The following is a 16,728-nucleotide window of genomic DNA, read 5'->3' as shown; positions in this document are numbered from 1 at the left end:
TTTAATGTATGTAGTCAGCAAAGTTAGGTACGGTTCAAATATTTGTCTTATAGTGTACCTTTCTATGCATGTAAAACATTAGAGAAACACTTCCAGATACACTAAAACATCTTTAAGGTAATAATAATGTTTTGATGTGTGTCACAAAGTAGTGCCCATTTGTTATTGCAAATCATTGGCTGTACCTCCTCCACAATCGAAGAAATACCTACAGGGCAAACGTTACCCAATATTCTCAGAAGATTCTTTTCTGTAAAATCATTGAGACCCATTAGATACTTTATTGTAGATTCTGAAGTAAAAAATCTACCTTGTACCACCGGGTTGCATTTCTGCTGGGTTTTGAACCCTCCTCAGCAGAGGCAGGGAGGGTTAGGGATGTGGTAGATGGTGGTGGCGCCAGAGGTATCATTCCCCCATCACCTCCTCACCAGGTGTGCCAACCCCACCACCAAACTCTGAGGCTCCCACCTTGGGATGCAAGGGAGAAAGTGCAGTCAGGATGTGCCGAGAGTCAGCCCAGGGCCCGAGGGTTGGAGAGAGGACCCTTTGGGAAAGCCAAGTCCAAAGTTCTCCACAGACCCCAGAAACTGCATGGACATAACAGAAGTCAGTAATCTAAAGCTGCTCCCCCCACCCCACCCCACCCCCTCCAACCACCAAAAGGCCAAGAGGCGTTACAATAGTGAAATACCACACATGTCAGTTAGGGAAAACAGAAGCCCAGAGAGGTGCAGCGACTGCCCTGGCTGCACAGCAGGACGGCCTGGTGGGATTAGTGAGACGAAGCTGGGTAAGGGGGCGCCACCGAGGCCCCGCCATATGCTTAGAGTGGAGCACTGACAGGTTGTACTCAGAGAACGTGTAAAGTTGGACATCTGTGTCCCGGCTGCCACCACCTGCAGGGTTGCCATGAGGAGCGGAACTGCGGAGCTTGGAGCACGCAGACTGTAGGGTACACCCTTTCTGAGCTCTGAGGGAGGCAGGTGCTTATGGGTTCTCTGCTGACTGCTGCGACCCAGCTGGGAGCAACATGTTCAGGGGCCCCGCCTGTCACCAGCAGCAGCCCAAGGACCCACTGTGGCACCTGCACCTGCGGGAGAAGCACGTCCCATCTTGGGAGCCCAGAGCCCAGACACAAAGTCAGTTTTTTTCCTGATAGGCTTTAGGGGGTTGGCTGGTAACTACTGGTTATACATAAGTCAGACATTCAAAACCGTGGTACCGCTTGTATACCAAAACCATACTCGTTGCCATCAAGTTGATTATGACTCATGGTGACTCCATGTGTTACAGAATAGAACTGCCCCATAGGGTTTTCTTGGCTGTCATCTTTACAGAAGCAGATCACCAGGCCTTTCCTATGTGGCACCACTGGGTGGGTTCAAACCGCCAACCTTTAGGTTAGTAGTTGAGTGCAAACCATTTGCACCACCTAGGGACCTCCATATGTTTAAAACACCAAACCAGTTGCCATTATATCGATTTCAAGTCATGGTGCTCCCATGTGTGCCGAGTAGAACTGCACTCCATAGGGTTTCAAGGCTGTGACCTTACAGAAACAGATCACCAGGTCTTTCATCTGAGGCGCTTCTTGGTGGGTTCAAACCATCAACTTTTCAGTTAGTAGTCACGTGCCTAACTGTTTGTGACACCCAGGGACTCTTTTCATATATATCTCCCTCTCTATATCTATCTCTTCAGTGTGTAGGGATTATTACATAGACACATATTTTAGTAATATAAATAGCCACTTAAATTAACTTGCTTTGTCGGAATGTGTCTTTCGATTCTGGGAACGCTCAGGGAGGAAAAATATGTGAACCCCACCAGTGGCACCAGTACAGAGTGAATTATTTGAGTTGCTGAAAAATACAGGAGCAAGAGGAAATCAAAATCACACTCCCAGAATGACAGGGCTCAGGGCAAGTCTCTACACAGAAGAAGAGGAAGGTTTGGGAATGTAAGGAGATGGGTAGACGTACACAAGGAGCCGCGATTTGGCAGATCTTCCCAGAGAGGGTGAAGATGCTGGCAAACGGAAATAAGGGGGTTTAACTCTACTTCACCAGCAGTGTGACGAGAGCTCAGACTTTTCAGAGACGTAACAAACCAAGATGACTTGCCCTTAAGGCCTCGGTTTACTGGGGTTTCAGATTTACTCATCTGAGAAGCATGGGACCTCCGAGCCACTGTGAAGGAACAAACCAGCTGATCCCCGAGAGAAGGCATGCTGATTCAGAAGCCGAAGAAAGAAGGGGCTGTGCAGTTCCTGGCTCCTTCTCCTTCCGCATTCTGAGGCCAGTTCTCCTGTCCCCTGAGTAAGACACACAGCCTGTCCTGCTTGTTCTGCAGCCTCGAAGGTTCTCAACTGGGACACTTCTCTAAGGTTTAACAGCCCACAGCCATCCTGACTCAGATCTGCTCAGGTCCGAGAAGGAGAGTTCATTTCCTGCAGGCACAATACCTTCAGGGTTTTCTCTTCAGCAGCTCAGTATGAGATGTGGCTTCTACGCATACTCCGTTTTTAAAATATCACCCCATGTGGGAATGGCTCCTATTTAGTCTGGCCCTGCACGGAGGAGTTTAACTTGAATTCCATTCTCTCATTTCATTTCTCTTTCCCTTGTTCTACTTTCTTTCCCCTGTGGCTGAGAGAAGTTTTTCCATTTCATTTTGCAGACAGTAGAGGCATCTCACACCCTCTGCTTCCTCCACCCCACTCTTCCACACATCTGGAAGAGTAATGTTCACATCTGGAGACCATTCTCATCTGGAAGATTTATTTCAACATTCTTTTCTTTGAAACTCAATCCATACCACCTCTTGTTCAAATGGGCCTCCTGAACTACTGGAATCATTTGCAGAGAGCAGCTCAGGAAAAAGTCCCTTGTTCCATCCCTACTTGGTGGAATTTATGACACAAACCAAACCCAACATTAGGTTTCTGATGGCTTTTTTTTTTAATCCTTTTTTTTTTTTGAGCTTTATGTTGAAAAGGACTGGAAGTCCTAGCCTCTGTCACATAGAAAAGGAAGGAGAAAAGTGAGATGCTCAGCAATCAAAGAATAAGTCCAGCTATTAGTTTTGTGACCTTGAACAAGATACATCATTTCTTCATCAGTAAATTTGGAATTCATTGTTTAAAATTAGATTAGGATCCCTGCTTTGTTACCCCCAAAGGATTGTGTGAAAATAAAGTGAGACTGCCTATGTGAACGTCCTTTGTTTATATCTGTATAAGGTAAGGGGAGGCGGAGAAAGGATAAAGGATTTACCATAGGCTGAGATGGTCTCTCCATTTGTATTCCCCTCCTCCTTAAATCTACAAAAAACCAGAGCCTCTATGATGTGCCTCCCAGAGCTGAGAAAAGGGGCAACAGAGATCTCCGAAACACATGAGCCCCACTACAGCCACATGCGCTCATCCCGACCCATTTGACAATAGAGTTTTTGATCAGTGGTTCTCAAACTTGAACGAGTACACAAGTTGCCTAGCCATTTTGATAAAATACAGATCTGGTTCAGTAGGTTTGAGGCGGGGCTGAGGTTCTGCATTCCTAACAAGTCCCCAGAGGATGCTTATGTGGCTAGTCCCAAAACCACATTTAAAGTAACACAGGTACTAGAGGAGTGGCCCCAAACCTGCAAAAATCTGTCTCTGCTAACAAGTGAACCTGTCAGTTTTGCAGTGTCAAATCCAGTTCTCAAGCACGGCTCAGTGGAGGCATGGAGGGAAATGCAGTCCACATTCCTGAAATGCACAAAGACCAGTCCAGCTCCACCTTTTCCTCCCCTGCCAGAAGGCAGAACCATCCACCCTCTTGGGTGTGAAGGGAAAACTAACTACCCTACTTCATCTCATGCCCTGCCTTCAAGTATTTCCCCTCTTAAGTCAAGTTTACACCTAGTGGAGAGAATGTCACGGCCACTGATAAATGCCCTTGACCTTCAGTAAGCTGCCCGACTCCCAGCCAGGCTGCTACCAGAGGAAGGAGCACAGCGGCTACCTCAGCTGGGCACTACCAGCCGGCTTCTGCTGCCCTGAGCTACGTCCGCTGAAGGAAAAGAGAGGTGGAAGTGGGTAAAAAGGCAGGGAGAAAATAATGGCAACAGGAGAGACAGCAGCTGAAGCCATCTTAGGACTCCTGGTCACACAGGCACACAAGCCCAGTGAGATGTAATGTTAATAAGCCTCAAAGGGAGGGCGTCAATGGGTGTGAACCTAGAAAGCAGGAAGCCAGAAGTTTGAAAAAATTCATTCTTTCCATTTTATTATTTCAAAAATTCTAATAATAAAAAAGGGGGGGGGAATTCCTACTTGTTACATGAGTTGGCAGGGCAAAAGGAAAAAACTGAAAAACTGCTTATGACAAATAAGAGAATCATTAAAAGGTGTGGTGCTTGGGCAGGGAGAGATTGGTAAAAATCCTGTACTAAAAACTAAGACATGGCTACACAATTTGCAAAAAAAAGAGTTTATAGTGAGGTCTACAGAGCTGGCACCAGACTGCCTATGCAGGGCCTCCTAGAGGCTTCTGGGTGAGGAAGGCGGGGCAAATCGGCAAGGGCGAACTCACGTGACCCAATTGCAGCCAGTCGCTGCTGCCACATCTGTATCTGCGTAAGCGGGCCGCCCCAGGCTACAGGAGGGCACTGGGCAGATGACCACAGTTGAGGGAGGCAGCTCGTGTCACAGGAGGAGTTTTTATTCGAGTTACAGTTCTGGCACTTCAGTTTCCTCTCAGGTAAAAGCTTTAGTTTAGGCGCTTGAGATCTTAAGATGGTTGTTAACTATCTCTGAGCTGGCCCTCCTGCCCAGCCCCGCCCCCGCATTCCAAACCCGACTCCATATTGTCATAAGGATAATCGTTCTGAAACAGATGGCATCACACTGCTCGAAGCTTTTCATAGTTCCCCTTGGCCAACAAAGTAAATTCTAAACTTCTTAGCGTGGCATATGAGGCTTTCCACAGCCTTGCCCCAGCCTACTTTTCCAGAGTCATCTCCGGCTATGCCGGCCTCCCCAACGACCACTCTACAGTACAGCCACCGAAACGCATCACTCCCCACCGAGACATGACCTTTCACTTCTTCTGTGCCTTTGCACATTGCTCTAATTCCCATTTGGCTTCTCTTCTGAACAAACCCCTACTTACCCTTTTAGAGGTACACATCTAATAAAAATCTAAAAATTTCAAAGTAATACACGAACATGATTATTAAAAATGGGGCAGAAGCCTGAAAATACAGAGCAACCATCTCTTTCCTTCCCCTTCCTGGTGCCCATTCTCTGCCAAATTACTTTTCACTCCTTAAATTTTTCTCTCATGGTGGTTACCTTCGTTTCTCTAAAAATTATTTCTTGATTTCTGTGAAGTGTTTCTTAATTTATGAAACCCTGGTGGTGTAGTGGTTAAGAGCTCTGGCTGCTAACCATAAGGTCAGCAGTTCAAATCCACCAGGCTGCTCCTTGGAAACCCTGTGGGGCAGTTCTCCTCTGTCCTATAAGGTCCCTATGGGTCGGAATCGATTTGACAGCAATGGGTTTGGTTTGATTTTATTTCTTCATTTAGCAATTTTACATACCATTTTTGCATTTCAACTCCAATAAATGAGTTTATTTACAGAGATTAGCACATGTGGAATATAGCACTATTTTCATTTTCCTAGTGGTTACCTTTAATAACTTTAAGGTAGGTTACAAAGGAAAAGCAACATACTATATAAGGTAAGGGCTCAGGTTCCCAAGTCAAACTGTCTGGGTCCAGACCACTAACTTACTTCTTACCAGTTGCATGATCTTGGTCAATTTACTTAACCTCTCTGTGCTTATGGTGTCTTCATAAATGTCCAAGAATACAAATTAGAGTTTACTTTACCTGTAACATTTGTATTGGTCTCTCTCTAGACCTGCACCAACACGGTCACCCTGAGTTTCTCGTCACTACCGTCCTAGGTTCGTATGCACGCGAAAGCTGGACAATGAATAAGGAAGATCGAAGAAGAATTGATGCATTATGGTGTTGGCGAGGAATATTGAATACTCCATGGACTGCCAGAAGAATGAACAAATCTGTCTTGGAAGAAATACAGGCAAAACACTTGTTAAAAGCGAGGATGGCGAGACTTCATCTCACATACTTTAGACATGTTATCAGGAGGGACCAGTCCGTGGAGAAAGACATTATACTTGGTGAAGTAGAAGGTCATCAAAAAAGAGGAAGAACCTCAATGAGATGGATTGACACAGTGGCTGCAGCAATGGGCTCAACGTAGCAACAACTGTGAAGTTGGTACGGGATCAGGCAGTGTTTCGTTCTGTTGTACGTAGGGCCACTTTGAGTCGGAACCAACTCAACAGTGCTGAACAACAGCTACTGTCCTAGGTTGGATGTCCTGCTTCTAGAATCCTATGTCCTCCCCTGGCTTGCTTTACTCCTGAATTTTGCAGTAGTGTGTTCACAAATGATTTGCAAAAAAAGATTTGTCTGAAATGTCTTTTCTTCTGCTTTTGAAATTTACTGGTATTTTGCTGTGTATAGATTTCAAGTTGAAAAGCATTTTCCTTCATAATTTGAAGCATTTCTTTATTGTCTTCTAGCATCTAGTGTTGTTGTTACAAGTCTTTGATTCCCATCTATTGTAGGCTGTCATTATTTTTTCTTCATTCACCTTTCTCTGGAAACATTTAAGATCTCTCTTTTGCTATTTGTGTACTGAATTTTATAATGTTGTATTTTCTGTTTTTCAGTCATTGGGAAAAACATTAGGTGAACAGCTCTTTCTTAAATTTTCAGATCTTTCAACTCTGGGAAATTCTCTTGTAATGCTTCTTGGCAATTCCTTCCCACATGTTTTTTCTTCAGACTCTTTTTGGGCCTCATATCAGTTGGATGTCTATCTCCTGGGTTATTCTATATGTGTTGTTTTTTTATTCTTTTTGTTTTATTTTTCTTCTGTTTTATCCTCCAGCTTTAACATTTTCATAGCATCCTCTCCTTGTTTAATTAATGCAATATATTCATAAATGTCTCTGGGTTTAGGTATTCATAAATGTCTCTGAGGATACAAGTTAGAGTTTTTTTCAAGTTTCTTCTTTACCATGAATTATCTTTTGTTTCCTGGGGGGTCATTTCCTCTCTTTATTTCTCAGTCTTGCTCTTTGGTATATCACAGTTTCCTCAAATGCCTAGTGATTGGTGGTAATAGCAAAGCTGACTGTGAACTCGTGTACACCAGCAGGCTGTGTTGACAAATGAGCACTATTTTAGGGTGAGTGGGGATGGAGCCAATGTGGCAGTCTGTGTCCTGTGGCATCAGCTCCCACATGAAGAGAAGGGTATTTGGTTTCTTTAGAGAGGCTCAGTCCTTCCTCTGTGACCCCAGTGTGGAGAAGAAGTGGGGGTTTCTCTCAGCCCATATCTCATTCTTCCCTCCATCAAATCTATGGTTTTTGAGTTGTGAGCCTTTCCAAGTTTCTGCAAGAAAAGTCAGCTTTTTAAAGCCACCCTCGCTGTGTGTATTCTTCATTGCACTTCCTGTGCTTACCTCACTACGTCAGCCACCAGTTTTCCTTCTATTTCCTATCATCCATATTTTATAAAGTCTCTTATCCTCAGAAGACCCTCTCTACATTCTCTTTAATTGTTGGAGGTTTATGCCAGTTTCTATTCCTTTGCTGTCGTGTTATGAGGGTTCAGAAGGGAAAGAAAATAAATATATGTTTCAAGAAACCAAAACCAAAAATGAAAATCTAGAAGTTTTCAGAGAGAAGATGTACATTGCCTGACACTGAACAAGAATGGGATTGTTGGTGGCCTTCTCAATAGTAGCACTGGATGTCAGACATAAATAGATCACAATTTCAGTTGAAAGACAAATACCTTCAACCTAGAATTTTAACTCCAATTAACTATCTTTAAACTTCAAGGCAAATTGACAATATCTCAGGCATATGTAAAACCTCTTGCAGTGCTCTCTTGGAAGAAGCGCCCCAGGAAGAAGAGAAAGAAGTACAAAACAATGCTATGAGATTTATGTTAATTCAGAGTAAATAGATAAATACCATGTAAATTTTATTTTTCTTCTAAATAAAAAAAGTTAAGATATAGAGTAGAAGAATCATTATACAGCAGAACCCTCAGAAAGAGAGAATAAAATTAATGAAGAGGGAGAAAGACTTAAAGAGATGAATATTATTTTTCAGAATTAAAGAAAATAAAAGACTTTAACTGAAAATACTCATGGGGTATTATAAAACATGTTAAAGTGAAGAGATCCATAATAGACCCATTATAGTGTATTTATAAAGTGCCAGGATTGGCAGAAGAAGCAATTTAAAACTTGCATAGGTAAATAATCATATAGTGATTTTAACTTTATAAAAATTAAACGTTATAGAAATTAAAACAAAAACTTTATGAAGCTAATAAGTGTAACCTTGGTCTAAAACTGGATAAAGACAATACAAGAAAAAAAATTATCTACATACATAGATAATTACATATCTAATGTGTACGAGAAACTCTGCAAATCAGCATGAAAAAGATTAGAAACCCAAAAGAAAAATGGGGAAAACATGTAATACACTATTTAGAGAATGGCTAACAAGTATGAAACAAGATATGTAACCTTCCTAGAAATCAGAGAAAGGCAAATTTAGAAACAGTGATATATGACTTTGCACACACTGAACGCACAAAAATTAGAAAGGTGGAATAATATTAACTGCAGGAGAAGAATTAGGGATGCAGGCTCACTCATGCATAAAGCAGTATTAATATGGCACAGCCATCCTGGAAAGCAACCAGGCAGTATTTAGTGAAATTAAGTATTCATCTGAAGTCATTAGGTGGCGCAAAGAGTTAACTAACTTGGCTGCTAACCAAAAGATTAGAGGTTTGAGTCCACCCAGAAGTTCTCAGAAGAAAGGCGTAGTGATCTATGTCCAAAAAATGAGTCATCGAAAACCCTACGGAGCACAGTTCTACTCTGACTGACACACATGGAATTTGGTGTTGTTTTATTTTAACGTTCATCTACTTTTTAGGTGCCGTCTAGTCGGTTTTCAACTCATAGTGACCCCATGTGACAGAATAGAACTGCCCCATAGGGTTTTCTAAGCTATAATCTTTATAGAAGCAGATTGCCAGGTCTTCCTCCTGAGGAGCCGGTGGGTGGGTTTCAACCACCAACCTTTCATTTAGTAGCTGAGTGCTTAGCCGTTGGACCACCAGGGCTTCTACTTTAGTTGAGAAATTCCCCATGCCTGGTATATGCCCAGAGAAACTGGGTCTTATCATTACAGTGCCATATGTGAGTCAGGGGTAAGGGGTGGTAGGGAAAGAGGCGGGGAGCAGAAGAAGAATAGTAGCGAAGATTAGGAGTAAAAAGGAAAAGGCAAATAAAGCAAGAAAGGGACTGTGATTGTTAACTTTGTGTGTCAACTTGGCCGGGCCATGATTCTCAGTGGATTGGCAATTATGATGTAGTTTGGCAGTTGTGTGATGTTGTGATCACTTCCGTGATGAGATTTGATATAATGTAATCACCTCCATGATGGGATCTGCTATGAGTAACCAATCAGTTGAAAGGGAGTTTCCTTGGGCCTGTGGCTTGCATCAAATATAAGTGTACTCTCTGGTGAGGCTTGTAAGCTTTTGCTCATTCTGGATCCTGCAGCTGGCTGCTGTTGTTAGGACTTGAGCTAGCAGCTTACCTGCAGCCTTACCTGTTGATCTTGGGATTCGTTGGTCTTCACAGCCTGTGAGCAACAGCCCTGCTGTCTGACCTGCCGATCTTGAGTTCATCAGCCCCTGAGGCTACATAAATCAGGAATAGCCTCCAGCCTGACCTACAGACTTGGGACGTTCCAGTCTCTACAACAACACGAGCCATTTCCCTGATATAAATCTTTTTATATTTATTTGTAAATATTTATATTTATATGCTTTACTGGTTTTGCTTCTCTAAAGAACCCAGTCTAAGACATTTGGAACCAAGAGTGGTTCTAGAGAAACAAAATTGCAGGAATGAATTTTCTAAATTAGTTCTCAAGTCTTGTTAGTCTCAAAGATATTGATAATTCTGCTTCCAGTAGTAAACAGGATACTGTTCATCCATGGGGTGAGGTGGTCAAACAAATACACAAAATATCATCACCAATAGATCAGGTATTGGTGAAAGGCAAGGTTGTGGGTGATCACATGTGTGATATCTTTCTACAATTTTGTCATAATGAGAAGTATAAAGAAGCTGGTTGATTGGTCCTACTTTCACTAGACTAACCAGTGAAAGAAAGAGATGAGCTCAGGGCTTCAGAGTCAAAGCTCAAGTGCCACACAGACGACCTCTAAGTTTCCATTTGTGCCTTGAAACAAAGCCTTATTTCTTGTAGTAACAGAGCTGATATTGCTGAAAATCAGACTCAGAGTCTTATTGTAAGAGTGACTGAATTACAACACCAACTCAATCGTCAACCTCGAGAGGTATCTGAAGTTAAAGTGAGGGATTGGGAAGAAATGGGATCCTGAAACTGAACAAAGTGGCCATGGTGGCAGGGATGCAGGTTATGCAGGGCTCAGCAACATGGACTTCCACTCACCAAGGCCAACTTGGCTACAGCCACTGCCGAGTGCCCAATCTGTCAGCAGCAGAGAGCAACACTGAGTCCCCAGTATGGCACCATCACTTGAGGTCATCAGCCAGCAACCTGGTGGCAAGTTGATTACATTGGACCACTTCCATCATGAAAAGAGCATTGGTTTGTTCTTACTGGAACTCTGCATATGGATTCGCCTTTCTTGCACACATTGTTTCTCCCAAAACAACCACCTGTGGACTTACATCCACATCGTGATATCCCACACAGCATCGTCTCAGATCAAAGGACTCCCTTCACAGCAAATGAAGTGTGGCAATGGGCCATGCTCATGGAATTCACTGGTCTTACCATGTTCCCCATCATCCTGAAGCAGCTGGCTTGATAGAATGATGGAATGGCCTTCTAAAGATGGTACCAGCTAGGTGGCAATACCTTGCAAGATTGGGGCAACGTTCTCCAGGAGGCTGTATATGCTCTAAACTGGTATCCAATATATGGTGCTGCCTCTCCCATAGCCAGGATTCATGGGTCCAGGAATCAAGGGGTGGAAATGGCGGTGGCACCGCTCGCTATTACCTGTAGTGACCCACTCAAGACATGTTTGCTTTCTGTCTCTGCAACCCTATGCTCTGTGAGTCTAGAGGTCCTAGTTCCAAAAACAGGAATCCTCCCATCCGGAAACACATTCATGATTCCATTGAATTGAAAGCAAGAATGCCACCTGGCCACTTTGGGCTCCTTGTGCCTCTGGATCAATAGGCAAAGAAGGGAGTTACCATACTGGCTGGTGTGATTGATCCTGATTGATCGTGATTACCAAGAGGAAATCAGATTGATATTACATAATGAAGGTAAAGAAGAGTACAGCTGGGTACTCTAGAGAAGCAAAACCAGTAAAGCATATAAGTATATACAGAGAGATTTATATCAAGAAAATGGCTCACATGATTGTAGAGGCTAGAGTGTTCCAAGTCTATGGGTCAGGCTGGGGGTTTCTCCTGATTCATGTAGCCACAGGGGCTGGCAAACCCAAGACTGGCAGGTCAGACTGCAGGGCTCTTGCTCACAGGCTGTGAAGACCAACAAATCCCAAGATCAGCAGGCAAGGCTGCAGTTAAACTGCTAACTCAAGTCCAAGAACAGGAGCCAGCTGCAGGATCCAGAATGAGCAAAAGCTCACAAGCCTTGCCAGACAGTCCACTTACATTTGATGCAGGCCAGGCACCCAATGAAAATCTCTTTCAACTGATTGGCTACTCATAGCAAATCCCGTCATGGAGGTGATCATATTATATCAAATCTCATCATGGAGGTGATCACAACATCATACGACTACCAAACCACTGAGAATCATGGCCCACCCAAGTTGACACATACCTTAACCACTACAGTCTAGAATCCAGGAGACCCATTAGGGCATCTCTTAGTACTACTGCGCCCTATAATTAAAGTCAATGGAAAGCTACAGCAACTCAATTCTGACGTGACTACTAATGGCCCATACCCTTCAAGAATGAAGGTTTGAGTTATCCCACTGTGCAAAGAACCACAACCAGCTGAAGTGATTGCTGAAGGCAAAGGGAATACAGAATGGGTGGTAGAAGAAGATAGTTCTAAATAGCAGTTACAACCATGTGACCAGTTGCAGAAACGTGGACTGTTTGTTATGAGTATTTCTGCCTTGTATGTGTGCATCAAATATTTTTGTTTTCTTCACTTATAAAATACAAAATGTAAACAGAACTAGTGTATTGTCACTTGTATGTATGTTAGTTGTATCATGTTAGGCACAAGTATGATTTTATAATTGTCTTTGTTCTTAAATTATGAATGGTTTAAGGAGATTTTTTTTTTTTTTATACAGGTACCAGGTTGACAAAGGGTGGACTATGATAGTTAAGGTTGTGTGTCAACTTGGCTGGGCCATGATTCTCACTGGTTTGGCAGTTACGATGTGGTTTGACAGTCATATGATGTTGTGATCACTTCCATTATGAGATTTTGATATAATGTGATCACTTCCATGATGGGATCTGCTATGAGTAGTCAGTTGAAAGGGAGTTTCCTTGGGCGCATGGCCTGCATCGAATGTAGGTGGACATTCTGACAAGTTTCATGGCTTTTGCTTATTCTGGATCCTGCAGCTGGCCCCTGTTCATCTGACCTCCGGTTCTTTGGGCTTGAGCTAGCAGCTATCCTTTGGTCTTACCTGCTGGCCTTGGGATTTGTTGGTCTTCACAGCCTGTGAACAATACCCCTGCTGTCTGACTTGCCAATCTTGGGATCACCAGTCCCTGAGGCTACGTGAATCAGAAGCCTCCAGCTTGACCTATGGACTTGGGACGTTCCAGCCTCTACAACCGCACGAGCTACTTCCCTGATATAAATCTCTTTATATAGGTATTTATACACTTTACTGGTTTTGCTTCTCTAGAGAACCCAGCCTAAGCCAGGGACCTTGCACAGCCAGTCAATGACAATATGCCATGAATTGTGGAATGTGTTTAATTGGCTATCTGATCTGAGGCTCCACAAAACAAAAATCACTGTGCATATGATGGCTGCACAGCATGATTCATGTAATTATTGTCACTAAATTGTACATATAAAAAAATCTTAAATTGGCAAATGTTGTGTCATACATATGTTTTACAACATAAAAAAAAAAAAAAATCACCACACACAAGCATTTATTTACCACTAGTGTCCTATCCTGGATTAAGACTCTGGTGGTAGAAAAATAAATAAGCATTTTTTTGGCATTCTCCTTCACTTGCTTCAATCAAAGAGGTGAACTGTGAAGCAGATGTGGCCTTTCCTTTCTTTGACCCTCCAACAGCCTTACTCCCCTTGCCTCTCCATTCATCTGGCCTAGTGGAAAAAGAAAAGGCCTCACCCTATAGAAATAAACCCCTCTCAGGCCCTCAGTAATCTCCAGGCTTAGCTTATTACAGGGCTTCGAGCCCTTTCCCACCCAAACATCATTTCCTCCCACAAAACCCTTGTGGAGCTAGCTCCTCTACTTCTGAGTACCCCTTGCCCTCTTCACCCAAAATAAAATGAGAGCAGTGTGGACATTTGTCACCTGCACCCATTCAGCCATCACTAAAGCCATCTTTCAGGCCTCTGACCCATATGCAGAGGGTGGGCTGAGGAACCAGGAGGCAAGATCCTGTGTTTTGGGGAAATAATTTATTTTAGCAGCAATAACTTCTGCATCCTCCTAGTTAATCAAACTGAACAACTGGATAAGGAAACCCCACCTCCCACAGATATGGAGCAGAAATGGTGCCTTCTTGAAGTGACACAGTTATTCAGAGAAGGCAGCGCAAATGTGAACACTAAGAACTGGTGACGTTACCAACAATAGATTTTTTAAATGGGTCCATTGCTGGCCCCTTTTTTTCTTGCTCTGTGACTGTACCAGACTTCTCCTTTAGGAACAAATCCTCAGTTTTTCTATCTCCTGTAGATTCCTGTTCAATAGGTCTTGCCTCACCTGGTTCCCTCACTCAGAAACACACACTACCCATGTCTTTCCCACCTCCTTCAGCCTACTTAGAATCAGGACCCTCAAACCTTGGACTTCTCAAGACTTCACCCAGATCATAAAATGGCCCTAAATCATTTCTAGCTTGCCTGTCATCAACTGCCAAATAGACAGCCAGTTAGCAGTATGCATTAAGCTCATACTGAGGCCTTTTAGGAAAAACTACACAAAAAGAAGTTACAGTCACTCCCCTTAACTTGTTCAGTGCAAGCCGCCATCCTTGGCACTTTCATACACATCCCCTTTTCCCTGTTCTTCTCTGTTTAAAGCACCATTTTCTCTGTTTTTCAGATGAGTAAACTGAGCCTCTCAGAGGTTGAGAAAGCTGCCTTAAGTAACAGCTGGTAAATGACAAGTCCAGGACCTTCGAATCAAGCCCACAACACTTTTCCTGACACCACAGTTGCATTGAAGAGAATCTATCCAACTTGGAAACACAAAGCACTATGAGTCAAAATCGACTTGATGGCAGTGGGTTTGGTTTTTGGTTTGGTACCCTACAATAGAAGGTACCTGGGTGGTACAAATGGTTAAGCACTCAACTACTAAACAAAAGGTTGGTGGTTCAAACCCACCCACAGATGCCTTGGAAGAAAGCCCTGGTGATCTGCTTCCAAAAGTTCACACCACGATAATCCTATGGAACACAGTTCTCCTCTGCGCATGCGGGCTCTCCGTGAGTCGGAGTTGACTCAGTGGCACCTGGTAGGTAGACTGGGGCCCTGAAATAGACTCAACATATTTTCAAAATAGCAGGTCAACAAGAACAAATGCATGATAAAATACAGCTCTGGGCTTATATATTCTGGTCTCTTGTGGAAAGGAAGGATTCATCAGGGAAGGATTCCTAAAGGAGGTAACACCTGAAACCTATTTTGAAAGAAAAGAAGGCGATAGATTGGCAGAGAAAAGAAAATGAGACGGGAATAATTGCCTTCTCTTACGGTTACTCAGACATTCCTACTGTCGTGGAACGAGTTTTCCACTCCATCAAGCAGAGCAAGAGGAATCGAGCTTAAACGTGGCAGGGTCGATTCAGGTCAGACAGGTACCATAAAAAGTATCTCTGGTGATGAGGTGGTTAAATATCAAACTATTTCATTAAAGGAAGTGGTGAAATGTGGATTTTTTTTCCCTCCAATGATTTTGGCTTACTTTTGTTGGAGACAGGAGATGAAATACATGAGTTCTGGAAGTCTCACCTTAAAATGTCATTTCTGGGGCTATAAGATGAGTTTATTGTATCCTCCTAAAAGTGTTCAGGGAGACCCACAGAACAACAAGCTGTCGCACAACCCCAGGCCCTCTCAGAGGGCTACTGCAAAGTCTTTTCTCACCTTTCCTCCCTCGTTCCCATACTCTAACAAGCATGAACCAGAAAGGGCCTGAGTCACTAGATCACATGACTGAAAGTGCACACAGGGCCTCTCCACTCTTGGCACGGGCGCATGAAACTGAAATCACCTGTGCCCTGCAAGCTGAGGAGCACTTAGGGGTTTGTGTCAGGAAACATCCTGGGACTGCTGTCCAGTTGTTGGTACTTTAATGACAATTCATACTTGGAAGAGATTCATTCGATCGCCTGGCTATAAGACCATTACGTGCCCTTACTCATAAGTTACTCTTGTTCACTTACAGGGTCTGCTGGACCTGCAATTCCCTGGTTCCTGAGGGGAAATAGCAACACCACTCCCCACCAGGTCATGGCCTCCTTTCACTATTTTCCACAAAAGAAGATATTTGCAACAGCTTCTTCCCTGCTCTCTGGCTGCCACTCAGGTGTTTGTTGGTTTTGCAAATGATACGAGGGCACTAGAACCACTGATGATTTCACTGACCTTGAACAGGAAGTCCACAAGATGGAACATTTCCTGCTAACGATTTCCAATTTCCTAGAAATGATGGACTCGGAGACTATTCAAGTGAGTTAGAAACTTAGGAATTAACCAAGGAATCTTCATTTTCCAGGAAAGGAAGCTGACGCTCAGAGAGATGAAGTGATTTGCCCAGGGTCACACATCTGGTCAGTGCCCTCCACCTGGAAATGGACAAGCACACATCCAAGGTGAAGGAGGAGGAAATAGGCTGCTTACCTGTTGTGCTTCAAGTAATGGGGTTCACTCAAGACAGATAAGTATAGTTTTAGACATTTCTCCCTCCTCTCCGTATTCCAGCCACCACTACCAAACACACACATAAATTGTCTGCTGGTGGCGCAGTGAACAGCCCTGGTAGCACAGCAGTTAAGTGCTCAGCTGCTAACCAAAAGGTCAGAACTCACCAGCTGATCTTGGGGAGAAAGATGTGGCAGTCTGCTTCCATAAAGATTACAGCCTTGGGAGCCCTATGGGGCAGTTCTACTCTACCCTATGGGGTTGCTATGAGTTGGGATCCACTCAACAGCAATGAGTTTGGATTTAGTTTGATGGTGCAATGGCTAAGACTTGGCTGCTAACCAAAATGTTGACAGTTGGAATCCCCCGTTGCTCAGCAAGAGAAAGATGTAACAATCTGCTCCCGTAAAGATTACAGGCTTGGAAACCCTAGGGGGCAATTCTACTCTGCCCTATGG

At 43.5% G+C, this 16,728-nt stretch overlaps 1 protein-coding gene across 1 annotated transcript in view; it reads left to right on the top strand.

Annotated features, from left to right (window-relative positions):
- The first annotated feature begins 2,175 nt into the window (after positions 1-2,175).
- Positions 2,176-16,728, top strand: part of GSG1 (germ cell associated 1) — a 90,915-nt gene continuing 76,362 nt past the window's right edge. Inside the window, exons 1-3 of the mRNA XM_049884840.1 lie at positions 2,176-2,321; positions 3,956-4,084; positions 5,001-5,169. Of these exons, the coding sequence (XP_049740797.1) occupies positions 2,176-2,321; positions 3,956-4,084; positions 5,001-5,169 (444 nt within the window). The remainder of the gene's footprint in view (positions 2,322-3,955; positions 4,085-5,000; positions 5,170-16,728) is intronic.

Source organism: Elephas maximus, chromosome 4 (genome assembly GCF_024166365.1).
Source record: "Elephas maximus indicus isolate mEleMax1 chromosome 4, mEleMax1 primary haplotype, whole genome shotgun sequence".
NCBI classification, from domain to species: Eukaryota; Metazoa; Chordata; class Mammalia; order Proboscidea; family Elephantidae; genus Elephas; species Elephas maximus.
The sequence above is the reverse complement of the archived record's forward strand: the minus strand, read 5'-3'. Positions and strand labels throughout refer to the sequence as shown.